Source organism: Gigantopelta aegis, chromosome 9 (assembly GCF_016097555.1).
Source record: "Gigantopelta aegis isolate Gae_Host chromosome 9, Gae_host_genome, whole genome shotgun sequence".
NCBI classification, from domain to species: Eukaryota; Metazoa; Mollusca; class Gastropoda; order Neomphalida; family Peltospiridae; genus Gigantopelta; species Gigantopelta aegis.
Genome location: NC_054707.1, coordinates 64,705,939 through 64,730,432, shown reverse-complemented (window position 1 = coordinate 64,730,432; position 24,494 = coordinate 64,705,939). Strand labels below are relative to the sequence as shown.

Sequence of the window (24,494 nt, the reverse complement as noted above, 5' to 3'; positions counted from 1 at the left end):
TATGGGCTAATACAAATATTAGGACGACCAGAAATACAGGCTCTGATATTTAATGCAGGAATATATGTTTAATATTTAATTAGTGTTGTGAAAATATCTCTGTTAGTCCGCTACATCTTAGCAACTGCCGCAAACTCAGTTCCTTTAAACGAGAATGTTTCTCGATTATTTCTCGATACACAGTGAAACCTCTCAAGACCGCACCCTCTGTAAACCGGAATTACCGCAAAACCGGACGTTTTACAGAGTCCCTTTTTAAAAAACCGGTACATAAGTCTAAACCGGATCCCTCTTAATACCGGGCATTTTCATTGGTACCAAGGGTGTCCGGTTTAGAGGGGTTTACTATATGATTATCTCGACATTAATTTTTGTCGAAAGAAAGAGAGAATTATTTATATGCGCGTTAAATTTATCATAGACAGTCACAGGGCGGTAAATGTCTCGGCCTTTGATGTACTAATAGTGGGGCAATGGTTGGGATGGAAACATCGAAGGCGATCAGATCCTGCGACCCGTCGGACTTCAGGCGAGCGCTCTACCACTAAGCTACATCCCGTTCCGAAATAATGTTGATGATATCCAATAATAAAAAAACCCATACGACTTGCTTATATTTTAATGCATTTAGGCTACTACAAAAAGAAGTTTGTTTTGGGTTATTTCTCGTTCCAGCAAGTGCTCCACAACTGGTGTAAAAAAGGTTGTGGTATGTATTATCCTGTCTGTGGGATAGTGCATATAAAAGATCCCTTGCTGCTAATCGAAAAGAGTAGCCCATGAAGTGGCGACAGCGGGTTTCCTCTCTTAATATCTCTGTGGTCCTTAACCATATGTCCGACGCCATATAACCGTAAATAAAATGTGTTGAGTGCGTCGTTAAATAAAACATTTCCTTCCTTCGTTCACTAGAGCACATAGATTTGTTAATTATCGACTAGTTTTACATATATATAGTCACAAAGAGGAAATCCGCTACATTTTTCCATTAGTAAAAAATGATCTTTGATATGCACCACCTCAGTGGCTGGAACGAGGAAGAGCCCAATGGGCCCACCGACGGGAATTGATCCCAGACAGACTGCATCAGGCGAGCGCTTTACTACTGGACTACGTTCCGCTCCTTTAGGCTACTAAAAACACGAGGTCGACGAGGAACCCATTGGATTTGAAATTGAAGTTAGAAACTGTTTTAAGTAAATTAATGTATAATTTCACAGTAATACATTTTTAACAGCAGAATTTAGGCTAGACTGCTGCACTGCATAATAACTAAGGACAGCTCCTTTAAAGAAATCCGCCATATGTTGGATCGATTTTGTTTTCTTTCTGTATTATCACCTTTGATGTATTTGTAAGTATATAATTAATTAATTAATAAATAATTAAGACATGATAACAAAAATTAATTTGAAATCGTGGCGTGTATGATTATACGTGTTGATAAATGGGACCGTTCATGTAATATGTTGCCATTTGAACCAAAACGAAGATCGATTTTAACATTGCAAAAATTGTTTAATAATTTTATGTAGCTTACCCAACATTTATTTTAGCAGCTAACAAAGTGACAAAGTCTGAAATATCTTTTCAGATCCGGAACTGTATGTCTTTAGTACGGTCGAGATAATGCAAAGAGCTATTAAACTGGTTTAACGTAGTAGAGTATACTTAATATCATGTTTAGTGGCAGTCTTATGTAATACATGGATATCAGAAAACCACCCTTATCGTTACTAATGCTAGGTTTCAGACTACCAACTGCCAGCACAAAGTTGGCCAACACGACGGTTGCGTTGTAATTTCTCCAGCTCCCGACTTGTGACGAGTGCGCTCAGATTAACAACTAATGGGTGGTTATACGACGAGAATCAAGTTGTAAGAGCACTCAGACTAGCCACTGGACAGTCTAGTCGTAGACGTTGGTAGTCTCAGCCTAGCATACTATGCACTGGTCCTAGTTAATAATACTATTTTATCCTGTAACCACTCTATGTATTGTCAGGATAAATAGAGGATATTTCATGTGTTTTGTCAAATATGATTTATATCTCATCGAGTGAAGTTTGCAATCATATCTCATGATATTGTCCAATATGATTTATATCTCATCGAGAGAAGTTTGCAATCATATCTCAAGCGCGACGAGTGTGATATGATTGCAAACTTCACGAGATGAGATATAAATCATATTTGACAAAAAATATGAAATTTTCTATTTATTATATAACTTTTGGCAATTTTCCTTTATTTTTAAAATGCCAGCAGCAAAATAGTTCCGGCTTTCTTACAGTGAAGATAACACTTTCTACATTGACGATAACACGTTCTTGAGTGACATTTTCACTCTAAAAAGATAGTTCACTAAATGTTATATAATAATAATAAATGTCTATATTTTCGGTCACTGACAAAAACAACTATAACTTATCGGGACGGAACCACTTTTACACAGGCTATAATCTGCTAAGGAATATTGTATTATCGAAAGCTACTTATTCTTTACTTTCCAGATGATTGTTTTGATTTTTAAAAACTATTTTGAGGACAATTTGTACTTTAAAAATAAAATAAAATAAATTGTTGTTATTTAAGAACCATCTAGTTTTGGTGTATAGATATTGAAGAGGATAAGGCATTCAACACGTGTGGACTCTGGAAAACGGTGAAGTTAATTTCATTGATTTTTCATTATATGTCAATAGCAGGATGAATAAAATAAATGAGATATCTTAAGATATTGGCCTTATCCTGCTCAGGTCGAACGATATACCTTCGTAGGATAAAGCTTTACTTACAACATCGTTCTTAAATTGTTAATTTTGACAAATCCATTTGTTCTTGTCTTCCTGTGTTTATAGAAGCCCCAAATGCATTTGTTCTTGTCTTCCTGTGTTTATAGAAGCCCCAAATGCATTTGTTCTTGTCTTCCTGTGTTTATAGAAGCCCCAAATACATTTGTTCTTGTCTTCCTGTGTTTATAGAAGCCCCAAATGCATTTTATACCAAAACTAAGTTCTTACACCGAGAAAACAATTAGTTGATTAACATGTAGAAATATGTGCTATATTATGTGCGAAAATAGAAAGGTGGCCTTTAAAGATATACTTTTTAGAAACCTTTTTCATAGACAATTAGAATCAAATGTCATTAGATCTGTACATGTACTTTGAATTAACATGAGACAAAACACAGAAAGAAAAAACTCACATGATTTCTTCAATGCCTTCCTCTAACGTTTCCACTGATTTCGTGAGTGATGCAATATGTTGTCGTAGTTCATCCATCTTTCCGACCACCTCCCTGGAACGGACAAGACAATTGATGTACGCAAAAGAAAAACATTAATATAAGGTTTAGTGGTTACGACCAACCAAACGTTAAGGCGGAAGTGCTAAGAACACATCACATTTTATGTGATTCACCTTTCCGTGATTTTTGTGGATGTGGGTAATTTTTGGTATGCTTCCATCAGAAAACTGTCCAAGCACGCCTGTCGTGGGTACAACCTCTGACTTTGCTAGAGTTCTGTCCAAGACATGCAAGTGATTTTGTCCCCCCCCCCCCTTCCCCCTCCCTACACATTTTATATTTGTCTGTCAGCCCATAACGCATGTAAGCGAGAATTAACAGACTCGCAGACAGTGAGGCTGCCCCACTCCACTTACCTTAGCGTTAAATCCTGGTAACGTCAATATCAGATTTCAAACCAATACGGGGCGGGACGTATATCAGTGGTAAAGCTCTCGCCTGATGCGCAGTCAGTCTGGGATCAATCCCAGTCGGTGGATCCATTGGGCTATTTCTCGTTCTAGCCAGTCCACCATGATTGGTATATTAAAGGTCGTTGTATGTGCTGTCCTCTCTGTAAGATGGTGCATATAACAGATCCCTTGATACTAATGAAAACATGTAGCGGGTTTCCTCTCTAAGAAGGGACGGGATGTAGCCTAGTGGTAAAGTGCTCACTTGATGCGCGGTTGGTACGGGATTGATCCCCGTCGGTGGGCCGATTGGGCTATTTCTCGCCCCAGCCAGTTCACCACGACAAAGGCCGTGGTATGTGCTATCCTGTCTATGGGATGGTGCATATAAAAGATCCCTTGCTACTAATGGAAAAATGCAGCGGATTTCCTTTTTTAGACTATATGTCAAAATTACTAAATGTTCGACATGCAATAGCCGATGATTAATAAATCAATGTGCTCTAGTGGTGTCGTTAAACAAAACAAACTTTACTTCTCCTCTCTAAGAATATATGTAAAAAATACAAAGTGTTTGACAGCCAATAGTCGATGATTAATGAATCCATATGCTCTAGTGATATCGTTAAACAAAATAAACTTTCAAACCATGTAACAGACATTGGAATTTAATTCATACATTTGTGTCCCTAAATTTATAAAACCCACGTGACAAGAAATACTTAAAATGCGTTTAAAAACCAAGCAAATATAGCTTCCAAAGTTAGCAAACAAAACTGCACATTGATTTTCAGTTAGGACATCTTCCAGTATCAAGTTTGGGTTAAAACAAAAAGAGAGAAGAAAATTGATTGACGAAAAGGGTCACAAAGGGACAAATCGAAAACACAGTGGAACAGAAACACTCCGACGACTGAAGGATTTCATAGATGAATGTATAAACCAGTTAGTGAACGAATGGATGAATGAATGATTGAATGAAACAAAAATCAATGACTGAACAAATAAGCGAATTACTGAACGAATGAAATGAATGCATGATAATTTAAAAAAAGTTTTTTGTCATTCTGTAAAACGTCCAACTTGCTATAATTGTTTTATATATGTTTTTGTTTGTTTTATTTGTTTTACCAAATCATGAAACATGGTAACCTCTGATCGATTAGTTTTGGTATATATTTCCAGCTGCTCCAAAATAGCCGATTGACTGGGGTGGATCTGGGAGTGGGGGTGGAAGTAATGCTTCTGTGTGAATGCCAGTCATTATTGCAAATATCCTCGTTAGCCCTCTCCGCTTCAGTTCCATTTAGTCTGCGTCGGTCAGACGTTTACGCATATTAAGTATCCAGCTACTGAAATAACCGAATACATTAAACCAGTGTGAAAAGGGTAACGGTCTTTTAATGGACTGTATGCTAAACTCTCCATCTCTGATAACGATTTAAACGGTGTAGGTCATCTGAACTCATTGTCGACAGAATAACATATTGGACAAATCTAATTTTGACTAGCAGATTGTAAAATTGAATAAAATGAAGGATTTGATGTGGTCATTTTGATATAGTTCACCAAGAAATCAACTGGTTTGAAAAAGAGTGTCCATAGTGTACTGTCATTGTAAAAGGATTTTGACCAATTCACCCTTATTAAGGACTACAAATATAATTACATATCGACTACATTTTCTTATTTAGAATAGCAATCGCTGTACATGTATCTAGTTGTTCAACTGTTTATAACATCTTAAACTGGATACCGCATGTCAGTAACGTCGCACGTATGAAAAACGCTATATATTGGGAAACAAAATGAAGTTTGAGCTTCTAGAAACATTTGCACGACCAGAACCACATTTACTATATATATATTGATGTTCCACGCAAGAAAAGATTTTGTTTGTTGGAAACTTCGTAACAATGATAGCACATTCTGATCACAGTCTCCATAAGCGTACGAGACTGAGGGAGTAGGGTGGTTTGGGTCACCTGCCCCCCCCCCCCCCCCCCCCCCCCCCCACACCCCCATCGTTTGTAATCCTATATAACTGTTTGGCAGTAATGCTAATATGAATAAATGTTATCCATATTTGGGAATTTGCTTTTAATACGTGCAAAAACCAGCCTCTCCCCTCTTACAAAAACCAGCCTCTCCCCTCTTACAAAAAACAGCCTCTCCCCTCTTACAAAAACCAGCCTCTCCCCTCTTACAAAAATAGGAGCCCGTGCACCTGTGCCAGTCTGTTTAATGTACCGATTAGTAGAAGTACTGTACGGGCATCATCATTAAATGTAGTTGGTTCTCTTACGACACTACTTAGTTGTTTCTGTGTAAAACGTAGTTTCTTGTTTGAAATAGACATCTGTCACCTCTAGTCACGTTAAATGTGAGTGTATTATGAATTTATCAACCATGCGTTTGTCTAGTACTCCATAAGTTGCATCATCTCAGGTTTTCAAATCGTTTTTGGAGATGAATAAACGTGTGTGTTCGTGATATCGTCTAACATTCAGATGAGTCAAACAGGACGTATCTGTAAAAGGTATTTGCAGAAAACGCGCGCACACATACACACACACACACCACCACCACCACCACCACCACCCCAAAACAAAAACACTAAAGAAACAATTGTCATAACATTTGTCACAGTGAGGTTTAGTCACGCTATCATGGGCACAAAATCAAGCTGCTTGATTTCAAGACGTTAATGAAAAGGAAGTAATCCACTATGTTAATATCTATAACACTACGTTAATGTCTGTCTTTAAAACTGGGTTAATATTTGTAACACTGTGGCAATGTCTATAACTCTATTTTAATGTCTATAATACTATGCTAATGTCTATAACTCTATTTTAATGTCTATAATACTATGCCAATGTCTATAACTCTATTTTAATATCTATAATACTATGTTAATGTCTACAACTCTAGTTTAATGCCTATAACACCCCGAGTTTACCAACGATTACTTCTTCAAGTTCTATGATCAACTTCAAATAAATTATATTCCAAGCACTAGAGTCACAACTTATATTTTGACTTGTTTCCCTTAAAGGGAGAACCCTAACGTCTGTGAAGAGTCGGAGCCAGGGAGGGATATACTGGTTGGAATAGTGCTATAAGTATGAATGAGGGACAGTCAGTTTCGTTATGTCTTTATTTGCGGGTGTGGTTTTTTTTCTTCATAATTCAAGGGTCTAGTTTGTACACCCATACTACTACATGCGACCGGGTACTTATATATTTAAACTAATGGAGAATAAACATTTAAAATATTATGATTTAAGCGTCCTTCGCCACACACAACCGAACCAAAAACATTTACCAATTTATATTTTTAAACGTTGACCACCTTCACCCTAAAACCAAAAACATTTACCATATTTACCATACCATTATCATTGTCATAACGACAATGTCTTTTCTCTTAACATATTCGTTCATTCGTTTATGCATACTTGGAAACCAATTTATCTGCAGTATATATCCCTACTCTTATCCCCTGTATATCGTTGTGTTCCAGAAAAATGTAAAAATTATTTAAAAAATCTAGTTCTCTTATTCTTGATCTGGTAGGGTGCAGTTCACCGTCAAATGGGCGGGGGGGGGGGGGGGGGGGGGTTGATAAGGGGATAGAGTGATGCCGAATCGCCCCTTCTAACTCCGTCCCTATTTACATATATTAATAATTACAAAGCTGAGTAACAAGGTTCCTCCTGGCACTTACTTTACTCTTAAACAAACTGAAGTATCCCAATTAATTAAGAAGCTTCCATATTAAGCCTATATGTATATCATTAATAACATGGCTTTGTCCTGGTAGCGATTTGCTGAAAGTTTGGAGAGTTCACCAGTACGTACACCGAGGACGTCGTCCATTTTATCGCGGCGTTGTACAATAGGAGATAATCTCTAATTTGTAGGTTCAGCGATTCCAATATTTAGAGGATCAGTGGATTGGTGAACAAGTCAAACGGCCAACGCTCTTCGGCTAAGTCCTTAGTGGACATGCTAAGTGAAGAGGCTTTTATATCCGGCTGTAATTACATCAATCGTATTTATGGCCGCCAATTAATTACAATATGGTGCACGTCCGCCGTGCTGGGAATTGCGAGCGAGACTCAGATATACGGCGTGGTAATGAAACGTACAAAATGAGGGCACGGCACAAGACCTTTGCGCGTGGGAAGAAGGTCAGTTTGTACTATAGAGCTTCCGCTGGAGGTGATGGGAGTCGCTGGATCGATCCTCCTTAGTGGAGTCATGTTGGTGTGTCTGTTCCAGCAACTGTTGGCCCGTTTGTCCTTTCAAACAAGTGCACCACGTCTGGTATTTCAAAGGCCATGGCGCGTACCATACTGTCTGTTCGCAAGTGAATATAAAAGATGCCTTGCTATCAGTACTAGGTGCAGCCTAGGTGGTGACAGGGACTTCTTTTTCTAATTAAATAACCACGTGTAATGATAGGATCAGATTGTCAACTGTTACGACGAAGTTGGCCAACTTGCCGATCTCTTGACTTCTACGACTGTCCAGTTGCTAGTCTGAGTACTCTCTCAACTCGATTCTCGACGTATACAACTCCTACGACCGATTAGTCGTTAATCTGAGCACACCCGTCGGAAGTTAGCAGGGAAGCTGTCGAGTTGGCAAACTTTGTCGTGCCAGTTGACATTCTGAGCCTAGTATTAGACCCCTAATGCCCGTACTATAAAATGATAACTATTTTCTTGGAAATACTGTGTATAAATATTAATGTTAATCAGTGGAGTATACTCACTTGACGGGATGACTGGCTGGATCCGCCCATATGTGTAAGGTCAGGAGCACGAACACGGTTAGCTGAAGAATTGCATCCTTGCTTCCCATTGTCTTCAGGGATGTGCCTGGAAAAAATATGTATATCTCTATAATGATATGTATATGTATACAACACAATGTAACACATTCATAATACAGTATATAGTATATATAGTGTAGTGTGGCGTGGCTTGGCGTGGCGTGGTGTGGCGTTGCGTGGTATAGAAGAGTGCAGTGCAAAGTAAAGTAAAGTTTGTTTTATTTAACGACGCCGCTAGAGCACATTGATTTTTCATCTTATCATCGGCTGTTGGACGTCAAACATATGGTCATTCTGACACTGTTTTTAGAGGAAACCCGCTGTCGCCACATAGGCTACTCTTTTTACGACAGGCAGCAAGGGATTTTTTATTTGCGCTTCCCACAGGCAGGATAGCACAAACCATGGCCTTTGTTGAACCAGTTATGGATCACTGGTCGGTGCAAGTGGTTTACACCTACCCATTGAGCCTTGCGGAGCACTCACTCAGGGTTTGGAGTCGGTATCTCGATTGAAAATCCCATGCCTCGACTGGGATCCGAACCCAGTACCTACCAGCCTGTAGACCGATGGCCTGCCACGACGCCACCGAGGCCGGTCAAGAGTGCAGTGCAGTACAGCACACCAACAGCATAGCACTCCAACAGGACAGCACACCAACAGCACAGTGTAATACACACAGTCATTTCATTCTACAGTACACTATTCATTTTCATTAAAATATTTATTTATCCGTTCATTTATTCATTAATTCATTCAATTAATCATTCACTGGTCCGTTTATCAGTCTCCGATTATACATCAACCGTCTATAATATTTCTTCAACAAACCAATTCACCTACCAACGATTGTGTGTATATTTGTTTCCATGCATATTATTCATTGATACTAGTTCAAAGTGGCGAGGTAAAGTGTGACAGTATGTCATCGGTCGACCCATGGTTTTCTCCCATTCCAAACAATGTTCCGTGTCGCAGGCCTATCTATGTGAGATTGTATATACATGTACGCGGGTTTCTGCTAATTCCATAAGTGGCGGCAGGGGTTTTCCCGACCAAGTGTCAAAATAATCATGATATGTTTGACACAATATAGCTGTATCCGACTAGTGCACGGTCAGTTTGGGATCGATCCCCGGCGGTGGGTGAGCCCATTGCGCTATTTCTCGTTCAAGCCAGCAACGATTGGTATATGAAAGACCGTGGTATGTATTATTCTATCTGTGGGATGGTACATATAAAAGATATGTTGCTACTAATGGAAAAAAAATGTAGCTGATTTTCTCTCTAAGACTATATGTCAAAATTACCAAATGTGTGACATCCAATAGCCGATGATTAATAAATCAAAGCGCTCTAGTGGTGTCGTTAAACAAAACAAACTTTTAACTATATAGTTGTAGTTTAAAATGTTCTGTGGTATTATTAAACAAATGTTCCTTTGGTTTTGAAATTTCTATTTCACAGTGTCACTATACCTCCCATTAACACCCTTCCTTTTACCCTCCCCCTCCCCTGACCGGAACAAAGTAAAACATTCAAACAAAGCCAACCAATAAAAATCAAGACAAAATGAAGAGAGTAAAGGAACCGTCTCCCTGCATATTAACAATAATTACAACACAGTAATAACAACACTGACCAAAATCATCCGATTGTATTACCATACACACACACTGGTATTGTTTGAAAATATATTGAAAAATGACAGACTGTCTTAGTTAGCATACGTGGGCATAAGTCTAATTAATAACAAGTTAAATATTCCATCTTTGATATTTCTTTAGCGTCATTACGCATACAACTAAGTAGCGTCCACGTCGGAATCGTGCAGTTCATATTACCACGGAGCTCCCCGAACGTAGACAATTTATTCAAATGAGCCACTAGACCGGTGTTCTCATAAATACCAATCATCAATAAATCGTCAATAACCATCAACTGGTCCGGCTTCAGCTGTTGACATCTGCGGTATTCTTTCAAGTGGACACATGAGAAATATCTCGCAAATGCTGTAAGACGTAAGGGTTTTGTTAATTACGGTTCCGTGCTGACAGACAAATCGATACCGTTCAGATATCATGTGGTCAATGAGAGAATCGACAGCTGTTCGAAGGAAAAAAAGAAAGGAATATTTGTTTTAACGACACCTCGAGACATTTTTCAAAACTGCTGTATATTTGGTGTTTAACATGATTATTTTGACAGATACGAGAGACAGAGAGAGAGAGAGAGGGGGGGGGGTGAGAGGAAGGGGAGGGAGGGGAAATGGGTAGGGAGGGAGACAGAGCACACTATCGCCAGATAAGTGCCAAATAAAATAGCCGCAAGGGATCTTTTGTATGTTCTGTCACATAGGCAGGAAATTACACACCACGGTATTTGATGTGTCACTTGTGAGGTACTATTTGGAACGGGAAAAAATGAATCTATTGAAGGTGATCAATCCTGCGACCACTTGACGAAATCCAGACCTCCTTACACCACTAGCCCATCCCATACAGCTGTCCTAATGCCAGAGCTAGACTCCCAATGCAGCAACCAAATTAGTAAATATTACCTTTAAATGATTTCCTGTTTTCAGTATCATTCATTATTTATATTTATGCCATGTCCCAACATTTCTCGTACGGTTGTACACTGAACGGCGCACACAATACTCTTAATTTATATTGATACCTTTTTAACACTTGACTCGACAATTATGTTTCTCAGGACATCTACTTTCTAAACTATCTTGGATTGGCAATATAACTTTGGACACCTCCAAGGTCGCTACGACACGCTGTAACCCACCACCCAGCGCGTTTTTCCACCTAACATTCAATACATCTTTTGAAAATCCAATATGTCCATGGAAGTGATAGTGTCCAATAAAATTGCATTGGTAGTATCACATGACACTTAAAGTGAATGAACTTCCTGTGGTACTGCCAGAGTAGGACCGGATGAGACTCGGACAAATTCATGCATATAATATAGCCATGCAACTTGACCTGATCCATTGTCAGAACTCCTGAAGAAGTACATGGGCAGAGGAAAAAAAGAAAAAGAAAGAAATGTTTTATTTAACGACGCACTCAACACATTTTATTTACTGTTATATGGCTTCAGACATATGGTTAGGGACCACACAGATTTAAATTAACCTTTCTGTCATGCTAAATCTATGATCAAAACTCCTTTCATGGATTTACTTAACGTTAAGAATCATAGACCTATTCTGCGGCAACCTTGTGTAAATGTTTCAAATACGATGTGGCGTCATTTGCAAATCATATATGACTGCAGTAAACAAAAGGCGCTAACTGCAGTAAAAAGAAAAAGGGAATTCTCCATTTAAAAGTTCCGTCCATATCGCACATATGTGCGATACAAAATAAATTTATCATATGGTTTCAAAACGGGTTTATCACTGTAGTAAGATTGAATAGGTATGTAATAAAGACTAAGGATTTACACATCGCGTGCATGTTCTTCAACATACGATGGTTTGGCTCGTGCGGTATTAATTTTTAAGTAATCTTTGACATGCGGAGGAAACACGGCCTGTGCCTTAACTTAATTCCAAGCACCACGGCAAAAGGACACAATATGCATCCATGGGATGCCGTGGCAAGACACGCTACCGTGTTTAATGACAAGAAAACTCCGTCTGGAATGTATTAGAGCAGCGTAATTGTCGTCGTATTATGGGCAGGATACGGAGCAATTGCATTTGCCATATGTCTGTTGGGTGCAGTCAAAGAAACCACGGCCAAACCTGACACATTGTTTCGGAGAACCTAGCGCTTCTGGTGCCGCGGAGTATCGAGGGGAAATGAGGTTTATTACCAGTGTTTAAGTCCCGTACATCATTTGGCCTGGGAACCGGCGCATAGCTTAATCTGCGGTTATTAGCTGTTAAATCTGGTCATTGTCTTACTGGAATCCAGCGCCTTGGACCATTTCGTCCGATTAACAAGGATTTGTTTTTTATAGGCGCTATCCAGGCACAAGACCGCGTAAACACAAACCTGTAGGAATCGGGGTGGGGAGGGGGTGGGGAGGGGGTGGGTGGGGGCACTTAATGAAAATGTACTCTTTTTGTGTTCTACTCCATATAAATAAAGATATATATATATATGACACAAGCCCGAAGGAATAAGGGGGTGGGGGTCGATGGTGAGTGGGGGGATAAAATGGTATACTGGAGGGTGGGGAGTTTCAACCAAGCGAGTTTTCGTTAGTGCTCTTCCAATTATGAACCTGTATGAAGTACCCAGCACGAGGCAGAAATGAGGACAGGATGTGTGTTGATCCCTGGTCTAATTAAAGCAGAGACACAGGAGGGAGGGTAACGCAGTACGATCACTGGCCACAGCTGTATTACGACAACCACAATCCGTCATGCACGGAGGTCAGCGACATCTGGCTATAAACACGGCTAGATGACGTCGACATCTCACTGGACTTCGTTTTCACGTTTATTACTTTGAACAATGAGTTCGCACCACCAAACGTATTTAATATTACTGATTTTATTAATTATTGATCAATCGTAACTGCTTTCGTTCGTTCGTTCATTCGCCAGTTTATTTATTACATATACACATACAAAGTACATACATTCATACACACAGCCATACAGAGAGACAGACACGGAAACAGAAAGAGACATACATAAGGGCATATAGAGATACAGATGTAAGCATATTACATTTCTAGACTAAGTATACAAGAAGGGGGCGGGATGGGGTTTGGATTGCGCAAATCCCCCCCCCCCCCCCCCTCCCTCCCGCAGAGCTGGAGCAAATCCTCAAATTCGGTCAAATTCGAGCTATTTGGTCAAAATAAGCTTGCCTGAAATCTGTTCACCAATTATTTCCATCATTATGCCCATACTATTAAGCGTAGTCCATGTCAAAATGCGTAGTGATACGTTTCCATCCCTATATCGCCGTTTGGCACTAATGCAAATATGAATAAATGTTGTTATCCAGATTCGGGCATTTTGGTGTAATTCGGGTGGAAATCAGACTGCCCCCTCCCCCAACAAAAATGGAAGTCTGTACGTCTATGAAGACAACAAACCTATTAGAATAAGTACATCAATTCTACGCACTAGAATTATTAATTAAAACAATAAATGCTCTCTCTCTCTCTCTCTCTCTCTCTCTCTCTCTCTCTCTCTCTCTCTCTCTCTCTCTCTCTCTCTCTCTCTCTCTCTCTCTCTCTCTCTCTCTCTCTCTCTCTCTCTCTCTCTCTCTCTCTCTCTCTCTCCGCTTTGCAGTAAAGATTATTTAGTAAAGTCAGTCCCTTATTTTATGAATAAAGTTGAGAGAATCGGTCGTTTCTGACTGGCAGCTAATGAGCCATACGGAAATGACCAAGTGCATCTGTAGAGGCCGAACCGGCCTCGGTGACGTCGTGGTTAGGCCATCGGTCTACAGGCTGGTAGGTACTGGGTTCGGATCCCAGTCGAGGCATGGAATTTTTAATCCAGATACCGACTCCAAACCCTGAGTCAGTGATCCATAACTGGTTCAACAAAGACCATGGTTTGTGCTATCCTGCCTATGTGAAGCGCAAATAAAAGATCCCTTGCTGCTAATCGGAAAGAGTAGCCCATGTAGTGGCGACAGCGGGTTTCCTCTCAAAATCTGTGTGGTCCTTAACCATATGTCTGACGCCATATAACCGTAAATAAAACGTGTTGAGTGCGTCGTTAAATAAAACATTTCTTTCTGTAGAGGCCGAGTGTATCGTAACACTTGCGAATAGTAATATATCGGTACGGCGGTAATACCGCGAATCCCCATTCATTAACGATCGCAGACGACTGGATTTCATAACAACTCTTTTGTACTATTTTTGTCCTTTTTTCTTAGTCTTTTTTAATATTTATTGATCCAAAACCAAATATTTATACTTTCTGTTATGAACACAAAATAGTAATTAATTATGAAATACTGTAGACGGATTTGAAGAAAAATAAAATAAAATAGGACCACACCACAGCTACAAAAATCGATTTAGAATGTATATGTATCTCAAAGTTGTGTTTGTATTCTACCATAAACATTTCGCGTTTTACAAGACCTGGTCCCGTTTTACGAAGTGATCTTAGCGCTAAGATCACCTTAAGTGCATACGGTTGTTATCTTAGCACTGAGATCGCATCGTAAAATGGGAACCAGGATCTGTAACAACTTGCATATTTGACGATTCATTTAAAGAAGGAGTTTTGTTTTTTCAAATCTGTACCATACTTTTAAAGTAACCTGGGTTTTTTACATACTAGTTTGAGAGAAACTGTGTGCACGGCAATACCACATATAGTATGTTAGTAATTGATTTAAGACATCTTATCTCCATGGTGGTAGTATAGATGTCAAAGCCAGTTCGTCCACAGAAATTAACATTACCAATTTCTCTGTATGAACTATAAATTACCTGTTCTATCACCGTACGTTGTAGCTGGAGGGACAAACAAAATTTTACATTTCTTTTAAACCTAGTTTATGATGATAAAATAATGTAAGAAATATAATACTACACATGGGTCCATTAGATAACCATTTATCTCACAATTCGTTGTTTTAAAATGTATACAACTAGTCTTTCGCAATTAGATTGTAAAATAAATGGCATCTAACAGCCGCCCATGTAGAATTCTATGTTAATACAAAATTTAAAGTACGGTAACATTAAATCTCGTCCCAAAATCCTAATTTTGTGTTAAATTGTTATAGTTAACAACGAAACACAGTGCTATTATCCCCAATTTAAAATATCTAATTTATTTGCGTCCTTTGCTTCGTCCCGTTATGGCTAGAACTAAATACCAAATGCCGTGGCACGTGCTGTCCAGTGTATGTAATAGATGCCTTGTTAATAATGGGAAAATGTCGCGTCAGAATTAATAAATGTTTGACATCCAATAGCCAATGATTCGTTAACCAATGTGTGCTAGTAGTGTCGTTAAACAAAACAAACGTTAGCTTTTAACATTAATTGCGTTACAAAGTGGAAGAAATAGTATTTAAAATACATTAAACAATAAAGTCATACGCAGCTATGATATTGATATTAGTCAAGCCATTAGGGGTGTTACGTAAAGGTATTAGAATATTTCGTTTATATCTGAGATATTTTTCACTCAGTAACTTGTTATCTAATACAAAGGTAATTTAGATGATTATACAAATGCAGGAACGGATGAACGATATAAAAATATAATATTCCGAAATATAAGCACTTGCCTGAGGTGCTCGAGTCCAAGTCCTCAGTGGACTCATTCTTTGATTGGGATTCTCAACCCCTGTCCAGTGTTCCATGACTGGTATATTAAAGCTGTCAAAGGCCATGGTATGTGCTATTCTGTCTGTGGGGAAGTACTTATAAACGATCCCTTGGTGCTAATGGAAAAAATATAGACTTTTTTTTCCTCTGAAGACAACGTGTCACACTTACCAAATGCTTGGTATCAAATAGCTGTAGATTAATAAATCAATGTGCCCTAAAGGTGTTATTAAACAAAACAAACTTTAACATCCAGCCGATCAAGATCGTCCATCTCCGCACTAAAGTAAAGATATCCGTTATATTCATCTGTTAAACATTAGATTTTCAGGGCAGTTCAAAATTCGAGAGGGTGGGGTCCGCACCCACAGAATCCATCACTTTGGATACGTGCCTTAAATATTACGTCAGAATGAATGTTTTGTTGAGCAGTTAAAACGAAGTGTAGTATGGACCCATTCTAGTGGCATTCGGAAGTCATCGGACATGACCAAATTGTGACTATAGAAAACATAAAGTAGATGGTCAAGTTACAACTTACGACGACCATCACCAACAACAACAACCACATCATCACCACCAATACCAACCATAACAACAACAATACAATACAATAACACCAAAATAAAATGTAAAAAAAAACTACTTTTCTGGGATGGGTTCGATTAAGTAATAGAATATCAAAAACTCGGGTTGGTCATAAAAGAAACAAAAATGCATCGTGTGATCAATATCGACCTATGAGTCGACGCGGAATCACGTGGTGTGCAACAAGATTACCTGCGCGCGCTCCAAGTGTAATGCAGTTTTCCCTGACGTCCGCATCCTGTAACCCAATTTCCCACGTTAAATGGCCAGTGAATGAGCGGCGATTTACTAACGTGATTCTCAATTTTCACAAGAATGCTGATTTTCATGATGGACAAAAGCAAGAAAAAAAATCTTTCAAAACTTAGTAAAAAATATTTGTACATAGATTTCCTACACAAGAGACCTTAGTTATAGATCGATTGTGGGATGGGTCATAGGCAGTGGCGTAGCCAGGGGAGGGGGGCAGGGGGCCATGCTCCCCCCCCCCCAATCCCGGGAAATTTGTACCTTTTCGCTTATTAATAACATTAAAAAGGTTCCACTACACAGGTGCCCCCCCCCCCCCCCCCCAATACAAAATCCTGCCTACGCCAGTGGTCATAGAATTGGGCCCCATTCTTTTACCAACTAGACTGAAGAGGTGTTCACGAACACTATCAAAAACCGTGGTATGTACAGTCCTACCTATGGAAATTAAAAACATATCCTTCACTGCTACTTTGACCGGCGTTGGTGGCCTAGTGGTTAAGTCATCGGTTAAGTCATTTATTTACATCACCCAAACACAGTGGGTCTTGATGGCTTAATGCCTTGGGTAGGTCTAGTACAATCTTTATTTACATCACCCAAACACAGTGGGTCTTGATGGCTTAATGCCTTGGGTAGGTCCAGTACAATCTTTATTTACATCACCCAAACACAGTGGGTCTTGATGGCTTAATGCCTTGGGTAGGTCTAGTACAATCTTTATTTACATCACCCAAACACAGTGGGTCTTGATGGCTTAATGCCTTGGGTAGGTCTAGTACAATCTTTATTTACATCACCCAAACTGAGTGGGTCTTGATGGCTTAATGCCTTGGGTAGGTCCAGTACAATCTTTATTTACATCACCCAAACTGAGTAGGTCTTGATGGCTTAATGCCTTGGGTAGGTCCAGTACAATCTTTATTTACATCACCCAAACACAGTGGGTCTTGATGGCTTAATGCCTTGGGTAGGTCCAGTACAATCTTTATTTACATCACCTAAACTAAGCCTAATTTTATACGTTTCTATGAATGAATGAATGAATTAATTAATTAATGTTTAACAACACCCCAGCACGACAAATATGTCGGCTATTGGGTGTCAAACTATGGTAAATCCTACATATTTCAAACAAACGAAGGCAGATTTCTAATTAATTTGACACCAGATATTGTTGATTACTAAAATAGAATGTCGTGTATACGATTAATTGATCGGACATATTTCCCGTGCCTGTTTTACCCGTCAAGTCCAGCCGTACAGTCAAAAAACAGCAGTTTATTCACAATGTAATTGGATGGATTTGCCTCGATTTGCATGCATATGTTCTTCATATAATATAATACAGTTCAGTGTTAAGCTTCATAAATGTAATAACCCTGCGCTATCAAAAGTTACACTTAACTTTGATATAGAAGTCGGTTTTTTTTTAACAATTCTTGATTGGTCATATTTTGATTACAATTTGACAGTTTCAGGAGTGCGCCCACACACTCACTTAAGCAGTAAGAGGAGTGCCATTTTTCAACTCTGACCATAGCTTCATCAACAGAACATAGAGTATCAAGTTGGTACAAAACATAGCGCCTCCATACGGAGTGTAAGAAGGTGAGGGGTATATGTCTTATACCACAGACAGGGTGACATGCAGGAACACTTATGTACAAATGCAACCTTGATTTGTGTATTGAGAGAGAGAGAGAGAGAGAGAGAGAGAGAGAGAGAGAGAGAGAGAGAGAGAGAGAGAGAGAGAGAGAGAGACAGAGACAGAGACAGAGACAGACAGACAGACAGACAGAGAGACAGACAGACAGACAGAAAGAGAGCTAGATACACAGAGAGAGAGAGAGAGAGAGAGAGAGAGAGAGAGAGAGAGAGACAGACAGACAGACAGACAGACAGAGACAGACAGAGAGCTAGATACAAAGAGAGAGAGAGACAGACAGAGACAGAGAGACAGACAGACAGAGAGCTAGATACAGAGAGAGAGAGAGAGAGAGAGAGAGAGAGAGAGAGAGAGAGAGAGAGAGATGAGAGAGAGATGAGAAACGGAAAGATAGATATGTAGATAGATAGACAGAGACACAGAAATAAAGAGTCAGAGACAGATATAAAGAGAGACATAGACAGAGATAAAGAGAGACAGAGAAAGAGAGACAGAGACAGAAAGACTGACTGACTTCAGCGTAATAAGAAATTAATAACAATTTCTAATTATACAAGACAGGGGCCTATTTCACTAAACATTGTAAGTTTACGTCTGCTACTAGCTGTTACACCGGTCGATCATTTACACGTGTTTGGCGTCCGTTTTTGACGCAGAAAATTACATCATCACGAAAGCTGGAGTATTTTTAAAAACAAAATAAAATGAAATATGTGTGTGTGTGTGGGGGGGGGGGGGGGGTAAAAACTATATCTGGTGTACCATAATAGTCATAAGAGTTGTGGTTTACACGTAGATTTACGTTTACATGCAAAACTGGGCTTACGATGTTTTGTGAAATTGGCCCCAGAACCGTACCTACTACTTGCCCAGACTTTTGTCTAGCTCATGTTGTAGACGACCATGTATTACTGTGTTCTGTGGATGTTTTGTTTTTCCCACTGCACCCCGAATTATTTTAATTTAACTATAGCCCTGTAGATTCGTAAATAAACTATAGCATACGCAGGGGCGTGCACAGGAAATTTTGCAGGGGGGTGGGGGGGTCGAGGTGTCTGGCGACCCCCGACACCGCGAGCGCCGCAGGCGCGAAGCCCGTGGCGGGGGGTCTGGCTGGCTAGCTGAGCTGCTTTCTGACCACATTGGAAAGAAATTACATTAAAAATCGGGATATGAACCTTTTTTTCGCCTAGAGCAGGGGGTGGGGGTGGGGTTCGACCCCCAAAACCACCCCCCTGCGCACGCGCCTGATACGAGTAAAGATAAAACATGTTTTACAGATATCTCAAGTATGCAGTAATAATGATAACAGATATGGCTCCTCGTACAGAGCTATGCTAATATTGTGTGATTGATGTCATCACGAGGAACCTCACGACGACAAAGAAATATAATTTCCGTACAAATATGCATAAAGTCGTAAAACACACACTCTCATATCCTGTGTGGTTTAGCCAATGTCTGGACAAACTCTATGTGTTTCCGATCCACGCTTATTTCTGTATGCATATCTATGCAAACGGTATTTATTATATATGAATTGCGAATGCGCATTGCATCGTGTTAAACGCAAATGCCATTCCTAAATGCTATATACATGTACTAACATACATATCAGAATACACTAAATATGTTTGCTGCACGTGTGCCTTCAAACTCAAGCTTTATTAGTACTCTAGCGAGAACGATAAAGTAGTACGACCATTGCAAAAACAGTACAAACTGGAATGAATAACGTGATTATTAACGTAAATTATTAACATTTATATCAGTACAAAAAAAAATCTCTCTAAACCAGATACACCTTAAAACCTGACTTTTTACACATATCAACATACATGCACATACATACACACACACATACGTACAGACATACATACAGACAGACAGACAGACATATATACATACGGACACACAGACAGACACACACACACACACACACACACAGACACACACATAACACACACACATTTATATGTTTTTATTTTCGTGTGTCTGTGTGTGTGTGTTACGTCTTTTGGTTATAGCCTACAAGATTTAAATAATTCTACTCACACTAAATAAATATGACTTTTTTGTTGGGATCGACCATTACTCTTATTGGGTCGAATATTGGAAATGAAATGAGATCGCATTGCGAAACCAGATGTTAATTAGTTAATGGTCAGCACAGAACGGCGCGTATTACATAAACAGACTCTCCCCTCACGCAACCTGGCCATCAGCCCACTCTATCAGTGTGCCACGAGTTAGCTCTAGTTCGCTTGTTATTAACATTGTCATTCATTTCAACTTATTTTCGTGCTTATATCCAATTAAGGTTCATGCACGCTGTCCTGGGCACACGCCTCAGCTATCTGGGCTGTCTGTCCAGGACAGTGTGTTAGTTATTAGTTAGTTAGTGGTTAGTGAGAGAGAAGACGGTGGAGTGGCCTTACACCTACCCATTGAGCCCTTAAGAATTAGCTCTAGGTTGGAACCGGTACCGGGCTACGAACCCTGTACCTACCGGCATGTAGTCCGATAGCTTAACCACTGTGTCACCGAGGCCGATGTCACGTTTCCTGTAATATTTTACTTCTCTGCAATGTCGTCTAAAGGCTACCGCAGACATTTGCAACTGTGTTGCATGCAGTTGAAATTGTATGATTGCAAGCAACTTTTTTCTCGTTGCACTGATCCGCACACACATGCGACAACCAACAATTTTAGTCTAGCAGTGATGGCGGGGTTTTCACCCGTATTTGTTTGGACGGTGGTCATCGAGATATGTTCTACACCATATTTTTTATGACGCAGAAGAGTGAATTTACGTAAAGTAGCACTGAATTCGTCCCGCACGCTTTTTGGTCCTTTAGGATATAACCACACTATTTGTGCAAGACACATCTCCCTTTTAGCCCAGTTGCTATATTCAGGGGATGTTGTGTCAGAACGATATGGCATTGTCTATCACATCACCACCAATTCATCCTCTTTTTTTGTAGACCACATGCAGCTGGAGGCTGCCATTTTGAGTCATGTGATCACTATCTATCCGTTCATTGGCAGTTTAAATTATTGCGTCAACGTTTTGTTGCATCGAAGGCGCACACGTTTGCGACATCGTGCAATTAGATGCAATTACATGCAATAAAATCAAACATCTTTGATTGGAGCAAAATCAGTTGTATGCAACAAAAATTGCATCGCAGCTAGCGCACACGATGCAACGACGTACGATTTTTGTTGCATGCAACAAAAATTGCACCTTGTTGCAAAGGTCTGCGGTGGCCATAAAGCGAACCGCGTGTATTACATATCTAGTATTATTTAATATAGTATTGCATGAGCGGGAGTGCTAAGCCTATACTATATTCCAGTCGTATATATTATCAATTTATTGTCAATTTATTGTCAAATAGGTGTCAAACCGTATAGGTGCTTTGTGCTATATATTCACGATATTTATATTTGTTTATGAGAAACAATTACAATTTAATCTACTCCGTATATAATATTTGCACAAATAATTGTAGAATATCAAAATTGTGATGTGTTGTTACTTGACATAAACGGTGGCTTCTTCAAGAAATTTGGCTAAAGACAGAAAATCTATGTCGCATATCTAAGAAAACAGCAATTATTAATTTGTTGGCTCTTATAGAATTATTCATGTATGCAATAAACGTGTGGTCACCCTTTTAACCTCTCCGTTACACTCTAAAGTCCCCCACCCCCCCAAAAAAAAAAAAATAATAAAAAAAAAAAAAAATAATAATAAATAAATAAATAAGCTGGTTAGGATGAGGGATCCGAGTCCATCAATGGCGATCGATTAGGCCTATGTGACCCAAAACACACCTCAGGCGAGCGTTCTGTCACTAAAACCTGACCGTATCAAGACAACACTGACGTAGCCAAAGGGCGGCAGTAAGAGGAGGCGGGGCATGTCCCCCCAATCACATCATTCATTTCATTTATAATTATTTTTGTGCTTATATCTAATTGAAGTTCAAGCACGTCGTCCTGGACACACAAACACACACCGCAGCTATCTGGACTGTCTGACAATGACCAGGACAGTGGGTTAGTTGTTAGTTGTTAATGGTTAATGAGAGAGAAGTCAGTGTAGTGGTCTTACACCTTACCCATTGAGTCGTTATACTCGCAACTCGTTAAACTGGGTGGGTACCGGTTTCGGGTGGCGAACTTAGTACCTACCAACCTTAAGTCCAATGGCTAAACCACTACACCACCGAGGCCGGTCATGATCATCACCCCATTTTTGTCCACCACCACCAGTATGTTTGCCCCCTCCCCCCAGCCTCCCGTGTGGAAAGGCATTTATATAGGTCAGTCGTCTGTCTGCGAATCCACTTTATTTACTACACCATGCATGACAGGCGAGTTGTATTTGGAGAAGAAAAGAAGAAAAATATAGCCGAAAATCAAACTCCAACTGACATATGAGCAATGCCGGCACTCACTTCGTCCCTTGAACACTAATTTCGAACTTTTCAAGCATTCCGTGTTTTATGGATTTCTGTTTTCAAGCCGTCGTTTCGCATTGAATAAACTTCAAAGTTCTTTTCGCACATTTTACATGAAAAATAACTCGAAGAATCTCTTTTCAATCCCAGTCCCTAGAGTAGAAATGTCTGCTACGTGAATCACAAATTAGTATTTAAAAAAAACCATCCAGAAAATCAGTGCTGGGTCCATACGAGATTAGGGGCGGGCAAAGTTAATTATTGAGAGAAATCAAGGGCAGAGCTAAAACCTTGAATGGTGTAGGCCTATAGAGGTAACTGCCGGTAAATTCGGGGAATGTGACTGAGACAGACGTGTTTGAAAGCTCAGTGGATGTAAGCACGTGTCAAATGATTGATCGTGGATACTACGCTCGATTATAATAGCAGTACAGATTGTAACCTACAGTGAATGGTCAATGGGGGTGAGAACTGATTACAAGTGTAGCTATTAATTAACAACTAGTTAAAATCAATGTACCACCACCTCTTATGGGTGTATACCACCAAATCAAATCCCATAGATGACCATAGTAGCACACACACACACACACACACACACACACACACACACACACACACACACACACACACACACACACACACACACACATATATATATATATATATATATATATATATATATATATATATATATATATATATATATATATATATATATAGTAGTCGTTTACACACCTTTATACATCCACAACAAGAGCAACCACCCTCCAAATATCATCCGCAGTATACCAAAAACAATAAATAAAAGACTTTCTGATATATCTTCGAATGAGTGCATCTTTGAAGAAGCGAAACGCCCATATAAGGAAGCCTTACTCAAGAGCGGATATAACTATAACCTCAAATACACCCCAACCGCAGAAAACAACAGACGCAGAAACAACCGCAATAGGAACATCACCTGGTACAACCCACCATATAGCTCCAACGTGAAAACCAACGTAGGTCACCAGTTCCTCAGATTACTCGATGAGTGCTTTCCCAAAAGCAACCCTCTCCACAAAATTATAAATCGAAACACCGTTAAAATTAGCTATAGCTGCATGCCTAATGTTGGGAAAATAATTTCAGCGCATAACAAAACTCTACTTCAACAACACAGAGACAAAGACGCCGTTCCCTCCAGAGAATGCAACTGTAGACGAAGAGCTGAATGTCCACTTGAGGGTAAATGCTTGCAGAAAGGAGTAATATATCAAGCTACCGTTAATACACTCGATGACAACAAGCAAGAAACATACGTTGGTTTGACCGAGAACACATTTAAGACGAGATATACCGCGCACACGAGCAGTTTTCAAAACGCAACACAGAAGAACGCAACAGCGCTAAGTCAGTACATTTGGAAACTGAAGGATAGATTCACCCCATACACCATTAAGTGGAAAATTTTATCCAAAGCAAAGCCATACTCTCCAGCGAGCAAAAGATGTAACTTCTGCCTGAAGGAAAACCTGTTCATAATGTATAAACCTGAAACCAGTACACTAAACTCCAAGAATGAACTCGTATCAGCATGTCGACACAGACGCAAATACCTTCTGTGCGCATACCACACATCACCTATAGACCTGCATAGTGACGTAACCTCGACGTCACAGAGTCCATTACGTCATCAGCTT

General features: G+C 39.6%; 1 protein-coding gene across 1 annotated transcript in view; it reads right to left on the bottom strand.

Annotated features, from left to right (window-relative positions):
- LOC121381696 overlaps window positions 1-24,494 on the bottom strand; it is a 119,449-nt gene that overhangs the window by 77,634 nt on the left and 17,321 nt on the right. Inside the window, exons 2-3 of the mRNA XM_041511041.1 lie at window positions 8,488-8,593; window positions 3,211-3,303 (exon numbers count right to left, since the gene is read on the bottom strand). Of these exons, the coding sequence (XP_041366975.1) occupies window positions 3,211-3,303; window positions 8,488-8,576 (182 nt within the window). The 5' untranslated portion in view covers window positions 8,577-8,593. The remainder of the gene's footprint in view (window positions 1-3,210; window positions 3,304-8,487; window positions 8,594-24,494) is intronic.